This window comes from Leguminivora glycinivorella, chromosome 16 (genome assembly GCF_023078275.1).
Source record: "Leguminivora glycinivorella isolate SPB_JAAS2020 chromosome 16, LegGlyc_1.1, whole genome shotgun sequence".
NCBI lineage: Eukaryota > Metazoa > Arthropoda > Insecta > Lepidoptera > Tortricidae > Leguminivora > Leguminivora glycinivorella.
The window spans coordinates 13,284,784-13,305,150 of NC_062986.1; the positions used below are offsets into that span (position 1 = coordinate 13,284,784).

General features: G+C 38.8%; 1 protein-coding gene across 1 annotated transcript in view; it reads left to right on the forward strand.

The window, feature by feature from the left end:
• LOC125234757 (sodium channel protein 60E-like) overlaps window positions 1–19,628 on the forward strand; it is a 209,559-nt gene extending 189,931 nt beyond the window's left edge. Inside the window, exon 4 of the mRNA XM_048141143.1 lies at window positions 19,334–19,628. Within this exon, the coding sequence (XP_047997100.1) occupies window positions 19,334–19,546 (213 nt within the window). The 3' untranslated portion in view covers window positions 19,547–19,628. The remainder of the gene's footprint in view (window positions 1–19,333) is intronic.
• The last annotated feature ends 739 nt before the right edge of the window (window positions 19,629–20,367 follow it).

Genomic DNA, 20,367 nt, shown 5'->3' on the forward strand with positions numbered 1-20,367 from the left:
CAACGTATACACTAGTATATAAGTAAGGCAAATAGTAAATAACCGGGAATCAGTGACAAGGCTTTGTATGTACTTCAGTAGTTTTTTTTTATAAATATTAATTTAATGTAAATATATAGGTACATACAGAAAGGTGGTCATAGGAACTTTGTTATGAAATGTCGTATCCCCATCGAGTAAGGGGTTTTTAGAAACGTCTCGGAGAGCAGTAGATGACTGCTGAAAGAAAGATACAGTCGGTGATAAAAAGTTGTGCCAAAATTTTTTTTTTTTTTGCAAAAGAACTTATTGTCCTCTACCTAACCCTGTTTGGGAATAGAGGCCGGGGTTCATCTATGTTATAAATAAAAGATTATAAGGCAACATCCAAGTCTTGCAACCACTGCACAGCGTTGGGCGTCAAGTCCAGCAGATCATGCGGGCTACCCTATTTGTACATATCGCCATACGATTAAATAATAATACTTAAATCTATGTTATGTTATTTTATTTAAATTAACACTCATTACTTATCAATTTGATTGAGAAGCCGATTCTGATTTCATAATTTATATTGTTTTGTTTAAATATTGAATTTACTTGGACTATGAAATGTAATATTTTAGTAGATGAGATTTTTATCTATTTATTAATGTATAGTTATTTGAAATACAATGTCAAAAAAAAAAGCCTTAACTAAAAATAATTACAAACGGTAATTAGTCAATACCGCTCCGCACCGCCTCCGGTGCAAAAGTGCCCATAATGCTTGCGGCATTACCCCGTTGGATCGCTATGGCCAGCCTTTGCACCAGAAACGATTCGGAGCGCGGGTCTTCTCCCTTTAACCTAAGTCGACGGCCCACGTCACGCACAAAATGCTTCGCGTCCGCGCCCCAGCAGCCCGCCGTCTCCACCGCAAAAGGAACAAAAATGTACCCCGGGCCCAAGGGCGCATATTTCTGCCGCTTTGACGCCGCCTGGAATTCCGCCGCAGCCCCAGCGCTGCGGGTTGTGCGCCCAATGTGAGAAGCGGCGAAGGTGTTGACACACGTAGCGTCCCACACCAAACACCGCTCCCTCTCCCATGGGATCAAGGTCAGGCCATCGGGGCGTTTGCCATCCGTGCGGCTAAGACCCGGCGGCTCAAGGATGGACGGCACACCAGCCGACTTTAGTGCCCTCTGGACGATGTCGTTGAGAGCATGGTGACGCGGATGCCTGCCCGTACAACGACGGCAACTCAAAGCATGATGTCCGCTAGCCTCCACCATGGAACCGCAAATGCATAAATGTGGTTGACATACATCGCAGCCCAAGCGGAGAGCAACGGACACCCGCAAAGAGTCACCGTCGAGCAAGGTACCTAATTGAGGCGAGGGTAGCGCGTGTAACCATGCCCCTGACTCTGGCTCTGATACAGCCAAAAGCCTAGCCCGGTCAACACCCACAGAACCATCGACAAGACCGCCAAGCACAGCCCTGCAGCCCACATCATCCCACGCCCGTTGCACTTTGGGATTTTCTGGCACGGTGAAGTTTAAGTAAGTTTTGAACCGTAAAAATATTGAGCCGTGAAAATAAAATCCTGTCCCTTCAGGCATCAGTCAATGGTCCCATCTTACCCCAATGTTAAACTATTGGCTTTCCCTATTGCCCTCCATCGAGATTCAACGCATGGATATATTGAATTGCCGACGCTGAAGGGCATGCAAATTGAAGGGCTCGCTCGACTCGTTCTAGGGTTCCGCAGCCAAAAAGGCACCTTTATTGGCGACAGATTATGAAGAATATTGTCTAGGTCGGGGTATCGTGTTTACGATTGATTTAGACTTTAAAATGCGAAAGAGTCAGATATTTATTAGTTAAATTTCAGTTAGGGGAGATAATGCGGTAAAATGACGGATATAATACATAAGGTACGAGAAATGCGAGTATATTTTTCATATCACTTCTACAGAAAAAAGCGTGTGCAGAAATGTTATTTCATATGATCCGGATCCGGATCTCGTGAAATATTTAGATAGGTACCTGAAAATAAGCAAAAACTAACTACCGACTTACAAATTTAATCAATTGTATCCAATAATTAAAGACATCAAACTGAACTGAAAAAACGAAACGAACCTACCGAATTATCCCTTGAAAATTTTGAAATACGGAACCCAACACGATACACGACTCAGCATGTTCTTAGCCAGTTTATTACAACTGCGGCCCCAGTGTTGTTTGAATAAGCAGTGATCGATGTTAACCCAATAGCGGGTTTTGTCGACTGTACAAAACGGAACAAATTTCACACCAATCGGAATTCATTTGTTCCTTGTTTTATTAAAACATGAACGCTCTTTTACTTATAAACAATATAACATTTATTTGTGCTTGTACCTACTGCTTTTAATGCTATTATTAAATGGTAAGATCGAACAATAATTTGACAGGATCATTTCAATATTTAATTGGTTAGGTCTGTAAACATTGAATGAGCGAGAGACGTGAAGCGGATTTTAGACTTTTCCTCGGCAATAAAGCATAAGTATAGGTACTTATAACGTTTTTGTCAGATTTAACATGAGTATGACATAGTTACACATTTTTACAAATGATAGAGAAAAACGTGTCCATTGTAAGTATTGAGACCATCTTGAACTGATTCTAAATTGCGTTTATAGGTAGGTAGGTATAGGTATGTCGTATATTTATAATGTTTAAAACCGTTTTATTAACTACTTTAAAGCAGGAACTTTGGCAAAACTTGATCTATAAAGTAGAACGTTTTTATACCGGAAGTTTTCCAAGCTTCCAATATAACATTTTATAGGTTAAACTGCAATAAAGTGTTAAAGCGAGTTCTAATGAGGATCACGTTGAAATCAAAAGTCAAGCCGATGGAAGAAAAATTTGAAACATGGATTATGGGCATTAAATAGGTGTAGGATAAACTCGCCTCATTCGGTGGCACGCCTAATTTGGTGATACAACCTTTAAGCACTATTATTCCGAATGACGATTTTTGGTTGTTTCACCGAATTAGGTGTGTCACCGAATGAGGCGAGTTTACCCTAAGTTTTCTAAGTAAATAACACCCTAAGTTTTCTAAGTAAACCTAAATGGTCGTTGTACGTTACGTATAATAGTACCTAATGTCATTCTTGAAACTTACAACTCAGAAATTTTAAAAAAGTGAGTTTAAAAAGCTCCGTACATTGACAAAAATATTTAGCAAGCTTTTTAAACACTCATATAATACAACTTAAGTTTAATTAATAAATATAAATAAATAAAAAATATATTGGGGACACCTTACACAGATCAACTTAGCCCCAAACTAAGCAAAGCTTGTACTATGGGTGCTAAGCGACGAAATACATACTTAAATAGATAAATACATACTTATATACATAGAAAACATCCATGACTCAGGAACAAATGTCTGTGCTCATCACACAAACAAATGCCCTTACCGGGATTCGAACCCAGGACCGCGGCTCAGCAGGCAGGGTCACTACCGACTGAGCCAGTCCGGTCGTCAATTAAACATGTTGATTTTCAAAAACTTTAAATTATTATTATTTACTTCTATAATCGGATGCTAACCCAATACAGGTTAGCATTCTAATTTAATTTGATCGAATCAAATCGAAGGTATCGCGTAAAATAGACAAATTGACAATAAATTATATTAACTTACGACCGTCACCCCTCAGTTTACATCTAATTTGAAAATGTGATTTATACAGGTACAACTCTTGCGATACCATTGTGCCTTCCATTTTCAACGTCCCCTCCCAAAATAGCTCTGACAGCCAACCAATACGAATTTACAAGAAAAGTTTTCAGCAATTTGGAGCAACAAATTAATTAAGCCGCCTGTGATTTGTGTTTCTGTTGGGAGCCTATTTGTTCGGGAACTAGGCTTTGTTCAGGTGTCGACGTAGTTATCATAACAAGTACAGCAAGTCCTAAATGGTGAGACAATAGGAATGATTTAAAGTGTTTGGTCGATAAGATCGTCTACTTACCTTAGTGTCTAAAATAAATCCCAACTAAACTATGTCTGTTTATCTGCTGCTTCTTCGTCTAATTCCATAGTAGGTAGCTGTTCATTTGAATATATGTAACTATTTCGATGATGGCAATGAACCAACAGGATGGAGAAGAGGCCTATGTCCAAAGACGCGCGCTTTAAAGGCTTCTATAACTAAATAGATAGATTATATAGATATATAGGTAACTAAGTATTTTGAGGCCAGGCCCCGTAGCCGAATGGCATTTCTCCGACGCCAAACGAAAGCGATACGTCGCTGGCTTTGTCGCGCCAATACGCAAGCGCGATAGAGATAGATATCTACTAGCGCTTCGTTTCGTGAGCGTTTCGTGAGCGATTGTGCCATTCGGCTAGCCACCCTGGAGGTGTAGTTTTGCGGTGAAAAGCCAGTATCAAAGTATGAGTGTATTACGAGTATTATGCACCTATAGTTCCTTTGTTTTATTTTGAAATGTCTTAAGGTCAACCAATTGGAACCCTAGGCCACTTTACAACCATGTCAAAATGACAAGCAGTAAAAGATTTCTTACAATCTGATTTATATCGTCACTATCACATAGTTCTACAGTGGCCTAGGGTTCCAATTGGTTCACCATTTGTTATCATTACTCACTTGTATTAATGGCAGTTTCAATAATTTAAAATATTGTTAGAGTTGGCCTGCTGTTCACACCATTCATTGTAACGCGCGCCCATACCCGGCCTGGCTTTACATCCAAACTTTGTGTACCGTTTGCTTAATAGGTACCCTCATGTTGTATGACGGTTTAAGCGCACTCCCCATTGCTGTTAGTTAATTTGTACGGTTGTAGTTAAGTACCTACTGGGCTGAATTGTTTGTAAATGCGATTAAAATAACTAGTAGTAGTAGTAGTAGTAAACACTTTATTGTACAGAACAAATTACATGTACAGAGAATAATTATAACAGTTATGTACAAATGCGAGCTTATCCCTTTAATGGATCTCTTCCAGCTAACCTTAGAATAACTGAGAGAGGAAAATAGATGGTAGACAAACAACTAAAGTGCATCATCATCATCCTCCTTGCGTTATCCCGGCATTTCACCAGCGCTTCAAACAACTAAAGTGCATCGGTATATATATATATATACACATAATATACTCTTATTGCTTTGAATTTTACAGTTAAATAAATATACATGAGTTAGTGCACTACCGGTGAAGAGTTAAGGAAAATGACCAGTGTCCCATTTCTCAAAACTGAAAGTTACAAGCGGAAGTCTCTTTTCAACTTGTCATATTAGACATTTACCACGTAAATTGTGACTTGTAGCTTCGAGAAATGGGCCCTAGTTATAAAATTGACGAATTAACAATTTTGTTGGCATTGAGAATTAACGAAAATGGCGAATTAGGAAAAATACCAGTACTGGGACTGGGTACGTAGCCGAATGGCACAAGCGCTCACGAAACGAAACGCTCGTAGATATCTATCTCTATCGCTCTTGCGTATTGGCGCGACAGGCCAGCCTACCTTTCGCGGCGTTTCGTTTTCGTTTCGCGTCGCAGAAATGCCATTCGGCTACGGCACCTGCTGCACTAACTCATATACATTCGATCAATGTACTAGGTCATGATTATGAGTTTATTGTCCAGCAGGGACTTTTCTCTTTCGCTCCAGCAAATGCTTCATTAGAGTGTCAGAGAAAGAGGCTTCGGAATTTGCGAATTATCTTGTTTATAACCTAAAACCGAGCTTTGTTTGGCAGATAAGCATTGAAATGCAATATTGGCTAACAACCACAAACGGATGCCGTTGCCATATTGTAGAGCTATTTGCGGTTCAAACTTTAAACAGTGGAGCATCGTTAGCTACATTTTCAATTACTTTGCAAGGATATCTGCATAGTTTATTGAATAGTATGGATATCTGTAAGGTCGGTGTGGAGAAGACCGTCTACCTAGAAAGACCGTCTACTGAATATAACTTTTGTATTTATATATCTATCACTCCTTACACCTCCAAAGGTATACCAGTTTTTCATCCTTAATCCTTCAATAGATATCCCTAGGACGAACACTAGTTAACAAAAAACTTGATTCGTGTTTCGAACTCGACCATCGAGTTCAACAAGGTTACGCAAAAAATTAAAATAAAATAGAAGCAGTTGGAATATTTGTGCATTATGTATGTAACGTAGTAATTTAATAATTATTCTTCCTGTCTAGTACAATTAATTCTTTTAAAACGCGATCAATTTATTGTTTTATGTCCTGAAATATGTAACTTCGAAATTGTGTCTCGTCGGAAAGACCGCGATATTAAGAGTAAGGCACCTTTTTTAGGATTTATGGGAAATAACTCGAGTTTAAACGGGTGTTGTAGGTGAATTTTAATTGTAAGTTTCGGCTTTGCTTTTGTCTGGACCTGAAAAAAGAAGGTTATCAACCTCATTTACGGGACATATGACGGTCTTGCCTTATAAATAGAAAAATGCTGATATGTTGAAAATTTCAACGTTATTTGTTTTAATATCTATCACATTACTTCTTGTTATTACAGAATATAACAATGAACATGATTGATACTTATTTCCATATGAAATTACGCGACAATGAGCACTAGACGGTCTTTCCGTACTCAGCGCGTGGGGACGGTCAACCCGCCGAGCCTTAAAAAAGTGATTTTTATCACACAAGTTTACGTTAATTCACCAAAGTATTATAAAAGCTGTTTAGAATATTAAATTTGCTAGCTCATAGGACCATGCGGATCACTCCAGTCCAGACTACTTTAATAGTCGAGTTTTATCCACTCAAACTTTATTTCAAATAAAGTATGCCGGTCTTGTCCGCACTGACCTTACATTTCGGTTATCATCGAATAATGAGTTTAAAATTTAAATTACAAATAAAATAACAACAAAGATGTTTTGCTTCATTCAGAACAACTTTTTTACATGGCAATACTGATAAGTTGATAACATAGTCATTACTTCTTTGACAAAAAGTGTTAATTTGAATACAAGGGTGCAGGGTGGTCGTACACAAAACAAGGTAACTTGCAGGATAATTAAAGATGACAGATTAAAAAATGATATTGACATAAAAGTAGCCTCTTACTTTGATGTTGACATAGGTACTTTCTGTGTATCATATTTTTTACAAGTTTTTTTTATATCCTGTCTAAAATAGTCCCTTTTTAAAATTGCAAAATCAACCCCTTAGCAACCGTTTACTCGTAATGCTCACTTATCCAATATACGAACAAATATTTGCCTCATAAAATACCGGTGTAAGGCAAAACTCGGCGAATTTAATAACCCAAATAATAATGTCGGGTGAGCATTACACCGGCGGAAACTCGAAGATATTAATATTGAACAAGTGAGTTTGACGGAACCCGCATGAGAGGGAAAAGTGAGTTAGGATGTCTTATATAAAACTTGTTTCGGCGGTTTTATTATCAGATTTTAACTTATCTTAATTTCTCGTACATTCACTGCAGAGATAACCGATAATCCCTGCATAGCGATTTGAGTATTGCTTTGGATGGTCGTTCGTTTCTCGTCACAACGTCACACGAACATTCGTTTTTCGCCAAGTTCTTAAATTCGTTCCATTCTGTTCTTGACACCCATTCTTCTGTATTCGTCATTTTCGTCAGTATAGTCTTTGTCGTCTTTGATCTTATTTATCGTTTGCTTTTTTCTTATTTTGGCACATTGGGCAACTCAAAAAAAAAAACGAATAGGTACTTACCGAGATTTGTTTGCACAGAGATCATACCTCTGCAACTGACTGTACACCCAATCTAAATTGTATAGAAAATTGTATAGTCATTGTATAGTCACTTTTTGAATCATTACTATCCTCCTTGCGTTATCCCAGCATTTGCCACTGCTCGACAACAGTCATTTATAAAATCGTTTATAAAATGTAGCTAATGTAAACACATTGAAATAAGCCCGCTTCGATACTCGAACTTTCCATGATTAACCAAGCGCTTTACCTGCATCCAATAAGTGTCGGTCCACATTTTTCGGAGTCAACATCAAAGTTTTTACACGGACGGAATAAAAACGCAGCCACTTAACCGGCCTCATATCAAATATTCCGTGTGAGTTACTGTGCAGTTGGCCGAGCGCTATTGCAGTTTGGCTGTTGAATTCATTCAGTTCAGTTTTTCACCTACTTTTAAAAATTTTATGGATTTAGTAACCTCACTTTATATGCATGTTTACATATAAAGTTGCAAAGCATAAATATACATTGGGTATGCAATATAACACTTTAAATTCTCGCGTTTTATACACATTTTTAGATAATGCTTAGAAGTTGGGTTTTAGTTTTTTTTGGGGGTAGATGTTGTGGGTAGTTAATATTTGTCTATTGAACCCGCATTCATGTCAAATGAACAGTTGTTGTTTTACCATAACGTGTTTTATTAATTATTACATAGAAGAAAAACGAAGAAGAATATTCTGCAAGTTTATAAATGAAGGAAAACCAAGGATACTCAATTATAGAGTTTCAGCGACCTGTATCGACTCTCCAGTTACAAAGCCACTCGTTCCAGCTAAATCCACTCGAGCCACTTGCGGCACTTGTGAGGAGTGGCCGCCTTAATTGAAAGGAGGTGGATCTTATTAAAACGACATTGGATGACCTCTTCTCTATACAGTCTACGTCCTTGATTTCCTTTTTGGATATTATTATTGGAAACAATATTTTTACTCTATTTATTGTAGGAATTTATGCGTGATATTATTGATCGCTAAGAGTAACACTGCAACTTGAGCAGTTTCATGTGCCCTGCGTACAGTCCTGTGTGCGTAGACTAATGCCCAAACGCTTCACGATTCGCTCACGATTCGGCTACGCACACTGGTTGGATATAGAAATGTACGATACGTACCCACGGGAGGAAAGAGGTGGGGAAATTCTTAACCCGTTACCACACGGGGGATAACCACAAATACAATACAATACAAATACAAATATTCTTTATTGTTCACCAATATAACAAGATTACATCACATAATTTTAATTAACTGTGGTAGACAACAGGCGGTCTTATCGCTAAAGAGCTATCTCTTCCAGACAACCAACCACGTGCACGGCAAAGTCTTTATTTTAACTTTACTATATTTACTATGAATCTGTATTAGTAATTTTAATTACCCGTGGCACTTCCACACGGACCACGCCTACGCAAAACTTCGGTCATTACTGCGGGTTATGAACGGCGCATTTTTTGCATTCCTCTTCCAAGTAGGTAATTAGGAAGAATTAAGGGGTGCAAACTTTTGTTTATGCGTACCTACCTATATATAAATAATAAGTACTTATCTATATTTTATTACGTTACTTTATTGTTCTGGCGCAGCGACCCAAACTTAGTCTTGGCTGGCTCACCACTAATTTTGTATTTTAAAGAAGAGCTAATGAGTTACAGTACCTATACATTTCTACATTATTCGTACAAAGAAACAATATTATTGAAAATAAATTAGCGATATTCGAAAGGCAACTGCATCAACGTTACGTGTGTACAGTAAACGGGAAATACTTCGCTGATTTCATTGTCAATTCCAAATAAATTTACTTTCGGTAGGAACTCATTGCTTCCAGTCACTTTCCTATTAAACTAAATTGGCACTGACATCGCCAACTTCACAAAACAAGCTGAACTAAAACTTCACAGCTACTGTTAAAAATAAAATGATATCGGCAAATACCCTCCGCTTAAAACTTTCAACCCACAACCTACGGTGTTATACGCTTCAGTCAATTACTCACCGGTTACACTAAATCTCTGCGGCGGCTGGCTTCAAGCCAAGCGTTGGCCAATTGATGAAGAAGCACAGACAATAAACCGAAGACCGAAGACGTATTTGAAATGATGTGTTTGTATGTGTTTAAGTAAGTAGGTACTTATGTGACTACGGTACCAGACGAGGGTGACGTTACATTACCAAGCTTAATAAAATTCGGCGGGATACGTTTTTAGGCAGACTGAGTAGGTTGACCAAAATGTTGAAATGGTGGCCGATAGAGGACATAAATTCACCAGGCGTCCGTTAGCTCGTTGGATGAATATCGTCCAAAAATCCTGGGGTACTTCTCGACCGGGTCCTTAGACCGGGATAAGTGGCGTAGATGAAGATGCCTATATGCTGCCCAGAGAGCGATTAAAATACTAAGACAAAAAATATTTAGAATCACTCCACACTAACATCGCTGACTATTAGTGTTATAAATTGAAAATGTCATAGTTGTGGCAAGCAGCCATAGAATTAAATACACGGCAAGGCAGAAGCTAGAGTTTAACATTAGCATTTCTTTAAATCGCCAGATGAGCTCAATGGTATCAAAAAATCCCAACTCACACTGGGTAACCAAAAATAAACCTACCTTAACAAATTCTAGTAATCTGAGTCGAGGAAGTATGGGGTTTATTTATCAGCTTCGAGAGATTTATCTTGAAAGATTTATCACGAAAAACATTTTAAGTTAAGGCTTCTCAAATTAAGGAAAGAGATAACTAAATAGGTAAAGTGATATTTCTTACCAATTTAAGCGCAGACATTAAATCGAATGAGACATAAGAATTCCTGTCAACTGTGTATGCTCCAAAGATTGTGGTATCGTAAAATAGGGAAATAAAACTGGGAATAGAATTGTGTAAACAAAATGAACAGCATACAAAAACAAGAATACAAATAACGTATATTGCTTCATGTTAACCTCAATATAGGAAACGTTTTCGGTAGTTTTTGCTTTCACTGCTTTATACCTTAAGCACTTTTGATATCCGTTCTGACACTGAATAAAAATAAATCCATACTAATATTGCGATTTTGTGTCTTCAGTTAAATGTATATGTTATCTCATTTATCCATCACAATTGAATCGCGAAACCGATTTAGTTTAAATTTGATGAATGATGAAGAGATAGTTTGAGGTTCAAGGATGCAGCGTGAGTAGCAGAATGCACAAACGCTCACGAAACGAATCTCTATCGCTCTTGCGTATTGGCACGTCAGAGACAGACTACCTCGCGGCGTTTCGTTTTCATTTCGCGTCGTAGAAATGCCATTCGGCTACGGGGGAAGGACATATTTATCATAGTTTTAATCCCAGAAATGATCACCAAATCAATCATCAAATTACCGCATCGCCTGTTACTGTATGTAAATATTTTGTTCAAATTTAATTATTGCCTTATTATTCTATCAATCGCTAGTCGCTACCCTAATTACTCATTTTAAGCCGACAAAGTCACTAGCAAAAGCTATTAAAAATATAATCACTTAAGTGCACAATAAACTTTCTAGCACAAACAACTTGTTTGTTTGGAACAATCGTGAGTTTTATTGGTGTAAGGAAATAATTTCAATTTTAGAAATTTGTATCCCGTTTCCAAAGCTACCATGCAACTTTCCAAAACAACAACTCAGGTCGTTAAGCTTGTTAAGCTCTTCAAGCATAGCTAGTGAACCTTCCAATTTGCTTTCAAAATTATCTGCGAAATACACAAGAGAAAACTTTTAAATTTTACGGCATCTCTGGACAGATTTAGCAGGAGAAATGTTTAGGAAAAGAAAAACAGAACCGGATTTATCTTGTGATAATAGTCATTTTCAACTTTGCTTGTACTTAATTGCCTTAGAGAATCGAAGGGAAAGATCATTTGTAAGTAAAGCTAGTTTATACGCAAGCGCGAGTTGTCGCTCGTCGTTGCAACCGGACTTGACGGACGGATTCTGTGTAAAATGTGTCGTAAAAAGCGGCTGGTCGTTAAAATCAAAACATACGAAACCCAAATAAATAATAGAGCGCGACAATTCATTATAATTTATGTTCAGTCTACTTATAATAATTAAGCACTTTCAATTTTAGAGGGAATACGGCCGCTTCTGCGCATAAACGTAGTCCTCTTTTTACTCTCAGGATATTGACATTGTGGAGAGTATTTTTAAACGATTTAATATATTATAACTATAAGTTAAAAACCATAGTTATACCAGTACGACCCTTTTTCTATTTATTTTTAAGTTACGGTGACTGCTAACCATCAGGCAGGACATATGCCTGCCAGCCACCATGTACTTAGTAGTATTAAAAATTAGGAGTTAAAAACCACTTTAGCACAAACTCTATTAATTCACGTTCATAATTCGAAAAAAAAATCAAACGTAGTATAGCTATATGGTTGTATCTACCTAATATTTTTAATAATGTTAATATCCTGGGAGGAAAATGATATATCTACGTTTGTATGAAAACTATTTCCCTTTTCATCTTAATATTCTTTGGCTGGTTGAACTAATTGTCGGGATGCTGGCGCGCTCTTAATTATTTCACCAACGCTATTATATTTGCGTTTTGTGAAAAATGCGCGAAACGGGAAACTACTGAAACTAGCCATTTGTAAACAGTAACGCATGACGCATATTAGCCGTGATGTGTTTTCAGAGATACTTCCGATGTATGAAATGTAGCACCTATTCGTTGGATATTAATAAATAACGACCACCAGATATTTCGTAAGGGTAGGTAATAATAACATACAATCACGCATGTATCCCATAATGGGGTAGGCAGAGCACATGAGACTACTAAAGTTTCAGTGCCACTCTTGGCAAATAAGGGGTTGAATGAAAACGAAATTGTGACATTGCAGTGACAGGTTGCCAGCCTCTCACCTACGCCACAATTTATCCCATATCTCACAGTCAACTTTTACAACACCCACGGGAAGAAATAGGCGTGGTGAAATTCTTAACCCGTCACCACACGGGCAATAATATTTTTTGGTATTTATCTGTTTAACAGAGCCAAATCATTTATATGGCAACACCGAAATGCCACGTAGTTCAATCATGTCTTTATTTTTATTGCTAGAACTGTAGTAAATAGCAAAGTAAGTAGCTATAGCCAAAGTGTATCGTAGTAATCAGTGTACAGATACATCTGCTACATGTAGTACGAAAAGATTTGGCTTCGTATTAATATAGAAGCGTACGAACGTTTCATGCTATGTCAGTCAGTCTTACTTGGTACAAGATGTAGACATTGAACTAGCATCACAAATACGAACGTTTCCGGAAGAATACGAAGGAAACCCTTTTCGCACTACATCTGTATAGCACTAATACAATATACTGAAAAGCGTTAGAGAGAGATTATATTACCTAAACGGTACAGTACAGAGCATGAACGGTTGACATCTTATCGACGCAGTCACGTAACTATTACCATTTATGAAAATCCATAAGCGTAAATGCGTTTTCACGTTATCCGATCCGATATCGGATGTAGGACCGATATCCCATAGGTAAATTACAGGCGCCATCTTGGATTTTTTCCATTGAAAACCTTCCGACGTCCGATATCGGATCGGATAATGTGAAAACGGACCAACACTCCTTGATATGTGAAGTGGGAAGTGATAATCTACTTGTCTATTTATTTAGTTCGCTAATCGCCTATTATCCAATGATAGACAATCAAACAAGTTGACTTACCCGGTAGCCTGATAGTCTCCTGTTTGTTTGTATTGGCACGGTCAATTTCCGGCGACCACACGATTAGTGCACATCTCGTGACGTTAGGGAATGTATTCGGAAATGGCCATTAGACCTATTGAATAATAATGGAATACCTAATGCTGTATGCTGGGTTCAAACTTCTAAGGATGAATTTTGCGAGACGTGTAATTAAGAGGTTTAATTAGTCGAAGAGACAAACACGCAAATAAAAATAAAAATCATTTTGACGCACATACACATCCATTATTATACCATTCTTTGTACAATGTACAAGGTTTTTGGCAGAGTAGTACCTACATCGGCAATTATCTACGGTTTAAGGAGCTGCGGGCCTAGCGATAAAGCTTTTATCGTGACGATGCGTCCTTTTCGCACTTACAGAACGTACAATAAGCACGGATATCAAGAGTAGTTACCTGAGTTAGCACCACCTCTGTTTGTCTTCACCTTGAATGTCGATTTGCGAAAAATGCCCAAATACTTTATGGTGGGAAGAAACGCACATAATTACTTTTTCCAAGATTAATCACATGCTCTTTTTCTGGAAATGTGAGAGGCAAATTGGAAACGCAACCATAAGGCTTTGTGCGTATCAAACAGCGCGAACGTGCCCTGCATACCGCACTGTGGCCTAATTAGGCTCAATTCGGGACTTTGCGATACGTTCTTTGCAAAAACCAGCCGACCAAGCCGAAGTAACAACTACGTGGCGATCGAAACGTAGTCTGTCTCTGTCACACCACTACAAGAGCGATAGAGAGAGCTAGCTTACGAAGCAGGAGCTATTGTGACGTTGCTGCGTACCACACTGTGCCCTAATTAGGCTCGTTTTGGAACTTTGCGATACTTTCTTTGCAAAAACCAGATTTCGACCGTGTTTTAATTATTGAGCGTAATGGGAAGTATTAATTAAGCTTTAGTTACAGTAATTTATGGTAATATTATTATAAGCTAACTTAGGGTTCTTAATTGATTTGAATTAATTGCTTTGTCTTGCTGGGCGCGAATTTTCTTTTGAGGACTGAGGACATTTCAATAATTGCTTCTTTCAGACTTAGAACTTATTAACTCAAAATTAGAACGGAACTAAAATCGGAATGATATATTTCAATAAATAATAAATTTTCGAATCGAATATTAACTGCGTTAGTTTTTATACATACCTAAGGTACAGCGGGGCAAATCTCGACTGGGAAGCAAATGTAACTAGTTAATTTTTTCCATGTTTTACAATTTTTGCATTATTAAATAGAGTGTCCACCGGTTATATATGGTAGGCAGTTTGAGTGGATACATGTAGAACTCAACATCATAGTGTAATAATGGAAAAAATTGATTAGTTACAATTGCCCTCCAGTCGAGGTTTGCCCTGCTGTACCTTACTTAAAATAATCCAAGCAGAAATAGTTATTTGTTATACAAGGGGGCAAAGTTGTATTTTAACGCCGAGTGTGAAATTGAAAAACGAGCAAGTGAAAGGAGTCTATAGTTGAACCACGAGCGAAGCGAGTGGTTCGAGAATAGAATCCTGAACTTGCGAGTTTTTTAACACACGAGAAGTAAAATACATTTGCACCCGAGTGTAACACAAAACTTTTCCCCTCACTATAGAGGCCGGGACAAATGGGGTTGCCGGCCGAAGACATATAGACGGCCGAGCGAAGCGAGGCCGGATAGGTCTGAGGCGGGCAACCCCATTTCCCGCCGAGGTATGTATAGTGCTTTTCTCAAACATGGTATGAAATAAATAAAGTCTACTGAAAATAGTAGTAGTAGTTCAACTATAGAATCCTTTCACTTGCTAGTTTTTCAATTCCACACTCGGCGTTAAAATACAACTTTGCCCCCTTGTTTAACAAATAACTATTGCACCCGAGTGTAACACAAAACTTTTCACCTCACTATAGCGAGGAAACTACAACGCAAAAAATGCGTTTATCACTGCTTCCAGTAGTTAATCATCTTTATTACTAGATTCACCAACTTTTATCAGTTTTAAAGCAGTTAATTTGACTTTATTCAAGGTCAAATTACATTACCCACTAGTGGACAAAATGCGTTTTTACCTGCTGGTATTAAAGGACAAAACACATGTTTCCGAGCTAGTGAGGGGAAAAATACTTTTGTGACCCTTCTCTTTCTGCACAGGCCCCGTAGCCAAATGTCATTTCGACGCGACGCGAAACGAAGTCGAAACGCCGCAGAAAGGTAGTCTGGCTCTGTAGCGCCAATACGCCAAAGCGATAGAGATAGATAGCTACAAAAGAGATATTACCGTGAGTGTTTCGTGAGCGTTTGTGCTTTCAACACAGATCCTATGACTTAAATGCCACTTTAAAAGAAAATATAGGTAAACAAGTAACACTTGTTACTTTGGCGTGTCGAATGAAGTCGTAAACTCAGAAGTTTCTTAACTAGGTAACAGTTAACTCCTAGGTTCTATTTAAAGGAAACGCAACAGTATTTCCTTTAAGCAGTTCCTAAGTAGTAGTTTTCACAGAAATGGAACGCAAGGAAACAACTCTAATAGACGGTTATATCGAGCCATTCATCTAAAACTTTACTATCGCAATGCATTTGTTTACACTTTATTATGTGCTTAGTTTAATAAACTTGATTACTAACCTTGAGTCACAGTATAATAAAGAGTACTATCGTACAGTACGGCCACTCCCGCTCCCCGCTGAAAGTCCCGCCCACCCCCTCTCGGTTACCTCACAGTTATATACCGCCTGTCAAAAAAGTGAACAGTCGACCTGTCATATCTCACTCATGCAAGCATGGTACGTGTTCACCTACGCGAGCTTAGAATGTGTGCTAGGAACGCGCCGCTTTCCTATATTTAATCGCCAGTATCCGAGATGTGATTTTACCTTACCAGTACTTTTACAATAATTCATTAACCTGATTTCTAATTTTCTACCTACAATCTACATATATTGTTTAGGGCAACGCCAGTATAATCAAAAAGCAGAGAGTTAAAGCAGTGCATTTGCGGAATGGATAGAGAGTTTGGAGTTAAGAAAATCGGCTCTTTATCGTTTGTCACCATAGTCAAGTTCAAGTAGGTAGGTATAGTGCGAAAGTTACACATGTCATGAAATGACAAATGATAAACACGGCCATGAAACGACTGATTCAATTATAGAGAACCAATAAGATAACATAGGCTAACCCGATAGAAACAAGGACGGGAAGCCTGTGTTCCTTATCTTTTGTTCGTTTTTATAGCCGATAGCTCATAGCTTACTAGCTCGCGGTGGGACCAGTGCCTATACGGCGCGTGACGCAGTGCGGCGTCTCGAAAGCACTCCGGCACGCGCCGCTACACCCACGCGTCTACCTTACCCTGGGTAGGTACGTAGCCAAATGCACAAACGCTTACGATAATATCGTAACTATCTCTATCGCTCTTCCGTATTGTCGCGACAGAGCCAGACTGCGCTTCGATCGGCATCTAGCGTAAACGATTGTCATTTGCCAAGAGCTTTTTCCGTGCGGTGTTCCCACACTGGGCTGTTATAAATGTTCACGCCATCGCTCCATCGCGTTGTCCCTATCGCACCATGTTATATAACATTTATAACACATTTTGGGCTATTCCAGTTCTAGGGTAAACCTATACAATAGTTGGCCCCGGGTAAAAAAACATTCTAAGTACGGTGAAGTAGTCACGTCGCATGAACTTTAGGCTCTTTTTTTATTATTATAAATGGGCTTACTCTTGGCCACAGACTAGCCAAAGGCAAAGACGTGGCCTACGATGGAGTGAGCTCGCCCAGAAGATGCCTGTTCACTCTTGATTTGAAGGCTGCCGGGTCACTCGTCAGTGATTTGACAGCAAATTTCCATGCGTAATATTTAGTCAACCTCTATGATAGTTGATGGGTCTTGAAATCTGACTTATCCCGGTATACTTGGAGTACCATCTGAATTTTGCCTTTAGGAACCCAGTGGGCAGTTCTCAGGAGGCGCGTTTTTACGTGTCCGGGGCAAAAAACGGCAGAACGGACTGTTCTAAAAATCTGAATTAATTCAGGCATAATCTTTAGCCTCTGTTCTGTTTGGTACACTATCAAATTATTTTTTTATTATTTGTATAATATAAGTAATAAAATATTAAATGCGAAAAATGACCTTCGGTGGACGTGTCCCGCACCCAGAATTTGCAAAACAAAAAATCATAACTCAAGATGGAGTTGTTAATCGCAGTTGTTATAGATATTCACGCATAAAGTATTAGTTTACCTATCATATTTTCTATATAAAAATAATATGTTAGCTAAACTCATCGAGTAAAGACAAATTTACGATGTGTCTCGGGCTAGTGACTGATTTCGGTGTCATTTGCTAAACAAGACAGTACTCTTACAAATTAGTAGATCAGGGACATAGTGGCACAAATATAGTAAGTTTTAACTATGTTTTAACCATTCAGTGTAGAGGAGATGCAGTACCGTTTTATAAAGGGGACTTTTTAAAGGTTTCTCAGTCATTCGGTGGGTTTGGTCCCATGTTTTTTAAGATTCGGTGGTTCAATTTACTCCCACAGTTTTAGTGCATTTGTCGTTATGTAAGGTACTAATAAATACTTGAACGTATGTTATTACGTCATTATGACATCTCCTCTGTATCATGCATGATATTGCAGTTATCTCCAAAAAAGCGATAAAATTTGATATCAGTGGAGTTGATTTCCGTGGTTTCGGTGGATTTTTTGACCACCGATATCAAAAAAAGTGACCACCGACTTCTATTGCCACGTTGTAAACTAGTTTATTGTGCATTATTTTCTAACATTTAATACTTAAATAGTAGGATATACTTTGTAAAATCATAAAACTATGTTTGTAAGCAAATTAAGCCATACTATGGGTACAAAATTCACTACTCGATAATGACTAGTATATTAACATGTCAAAATTAGTAAAATTGCGCGATTATGAGCCTTTGTACATCACCTGTCATCGAATTAAAATGAAAAATATCAATAAATTGAATAATAAGTTATACATAAAGATGAAAATGTGGAATAATGTGTAAAAAATTGAATTCGGTGGTGCCAATGGATTACAGTGCCCATACATAATTTCGGTGATTTTAAAATGTCAGATTTCTTACAAACTATAAGGTTCTAATGGAGGCCTCCACCACCAATATTTTTTATATTTAGGCTAGATTTTAGTAAATAGACTGACTTATCAAAAAAGTAGAAAATAAAAATCAGCACCGAAATCAGGCACCGAACGTCATCTCTGAGAATCGCCCCAGTGTGAATTTAGTGACCGGCATAATTAATCACATTTTTTCATCACTTTTTGTCATGCCGATGAATTTGTCATGTTAGATAATGGTGAATCGAGTTAAAACCAATATTAAGTAAAACGAGACCCTGCTTCTGTTTACCTTTATGTAATGCATAGTAATTTATGTACTTAGGTACTTACACGTGACATAGTGGAACGGATATTTTGGGAGATTGTTTCAAAGCGGGATGGAAAGTGCTGTTAATTCAGAGTAGAATCATCCCAAAAACACCATAATATTACCTTTCAAAAACACATTAATGTCATTAAGAGTCGAACATAATTGAACTGATGACTGCTTACCATCATGGTAAAATCCATCATACCTAATCCGCAGCACTAACCATTTTATGTACTCATTTTTAAATTAAAGGAAAAATTGAAAAAAATCACACCTCCGACAGGACTCGAACCTGCGACCGACGGCTTTGCCGTAGCCGGTGCATATATGTATATTAACCTTCTTTTCAATTGTTCCAGACATTCTGCGTGGTCTCAAAGCGTTTCCGCAAGAACTACATCCACCGCTTCACCGCCACCCGCTCACTGTTCTGGTGGTCCCCGTGGTCACCGCTGCGGCGGGCGTGCGTCTACCTCTCCACCAACCAGTACTTCGACTACATCGTCATGGCCACCATCCTGCTCAACTGTGTCTTCCTCGCCATGTCTGAGACTATCGAAGAGGCTGAGTAAGTCAACTGCTTATGATACTTCCACATTAGCATTCTCGTTATCTATATCCACCAATATCTGTTCTTCTGGTCCCCCTGGTCACCGCTGCGGCGGGCGTGCGTCTACCTCTCCACCAACCAGTGCTTCGACTACATCGTCATGGCCACCATCCTGCTCAACTGTGTCTTCCTCGCCATGTCTGACACTATCGAAGAGGCTGAGTAAGTCAATTGTTTCCTTTTCCACACCAGTTATACTCTCCTCGTTATCTATAACTATATCAACCGCTAGCTATTCTGGTGGTCCCCGTGGTCACCCCTGCGGCGGGCGTGCGTCTACCTCTCCACCAACCCGTACTTCGACTACATCGTCATGGCCACCATCCTGCTCAACTGTGTCTTCCTCGCCATGTCTGAGACTATCGAAGAGGCTGAGTAAGTCAACTGCTTATGATACTTCCACATTAGCATTCTCGTTATCTATATCCACCAATATCTGTTCTTGTGGTCCCGCTGGTCACCCCTGCGGCGGGCGTGCGTCTACCTCTCCACCAACCAGTACTTCGACTACATCGTCATGGCCACCATCCTGCTCAACTGTGTCTTCCTCGCCATGTCTGAGACTATCGAAGAGGCTGAGTAAGTCAACTGCTTATGATACTTCCACATTAGCATTCTCGTTATCTATATCCACCAATATCTGTTCTTGTGGTCCCGCTGGTCACCCCTGCGGCGGGCGTGCGTCTACCTCACCACCAACCAGTACTTCGACTACATCGTCATGGCCACCATCCTGCTCAACTGTGTCTTCCTCGCCATGTCTGAGACTATCGAAGAGGCTGA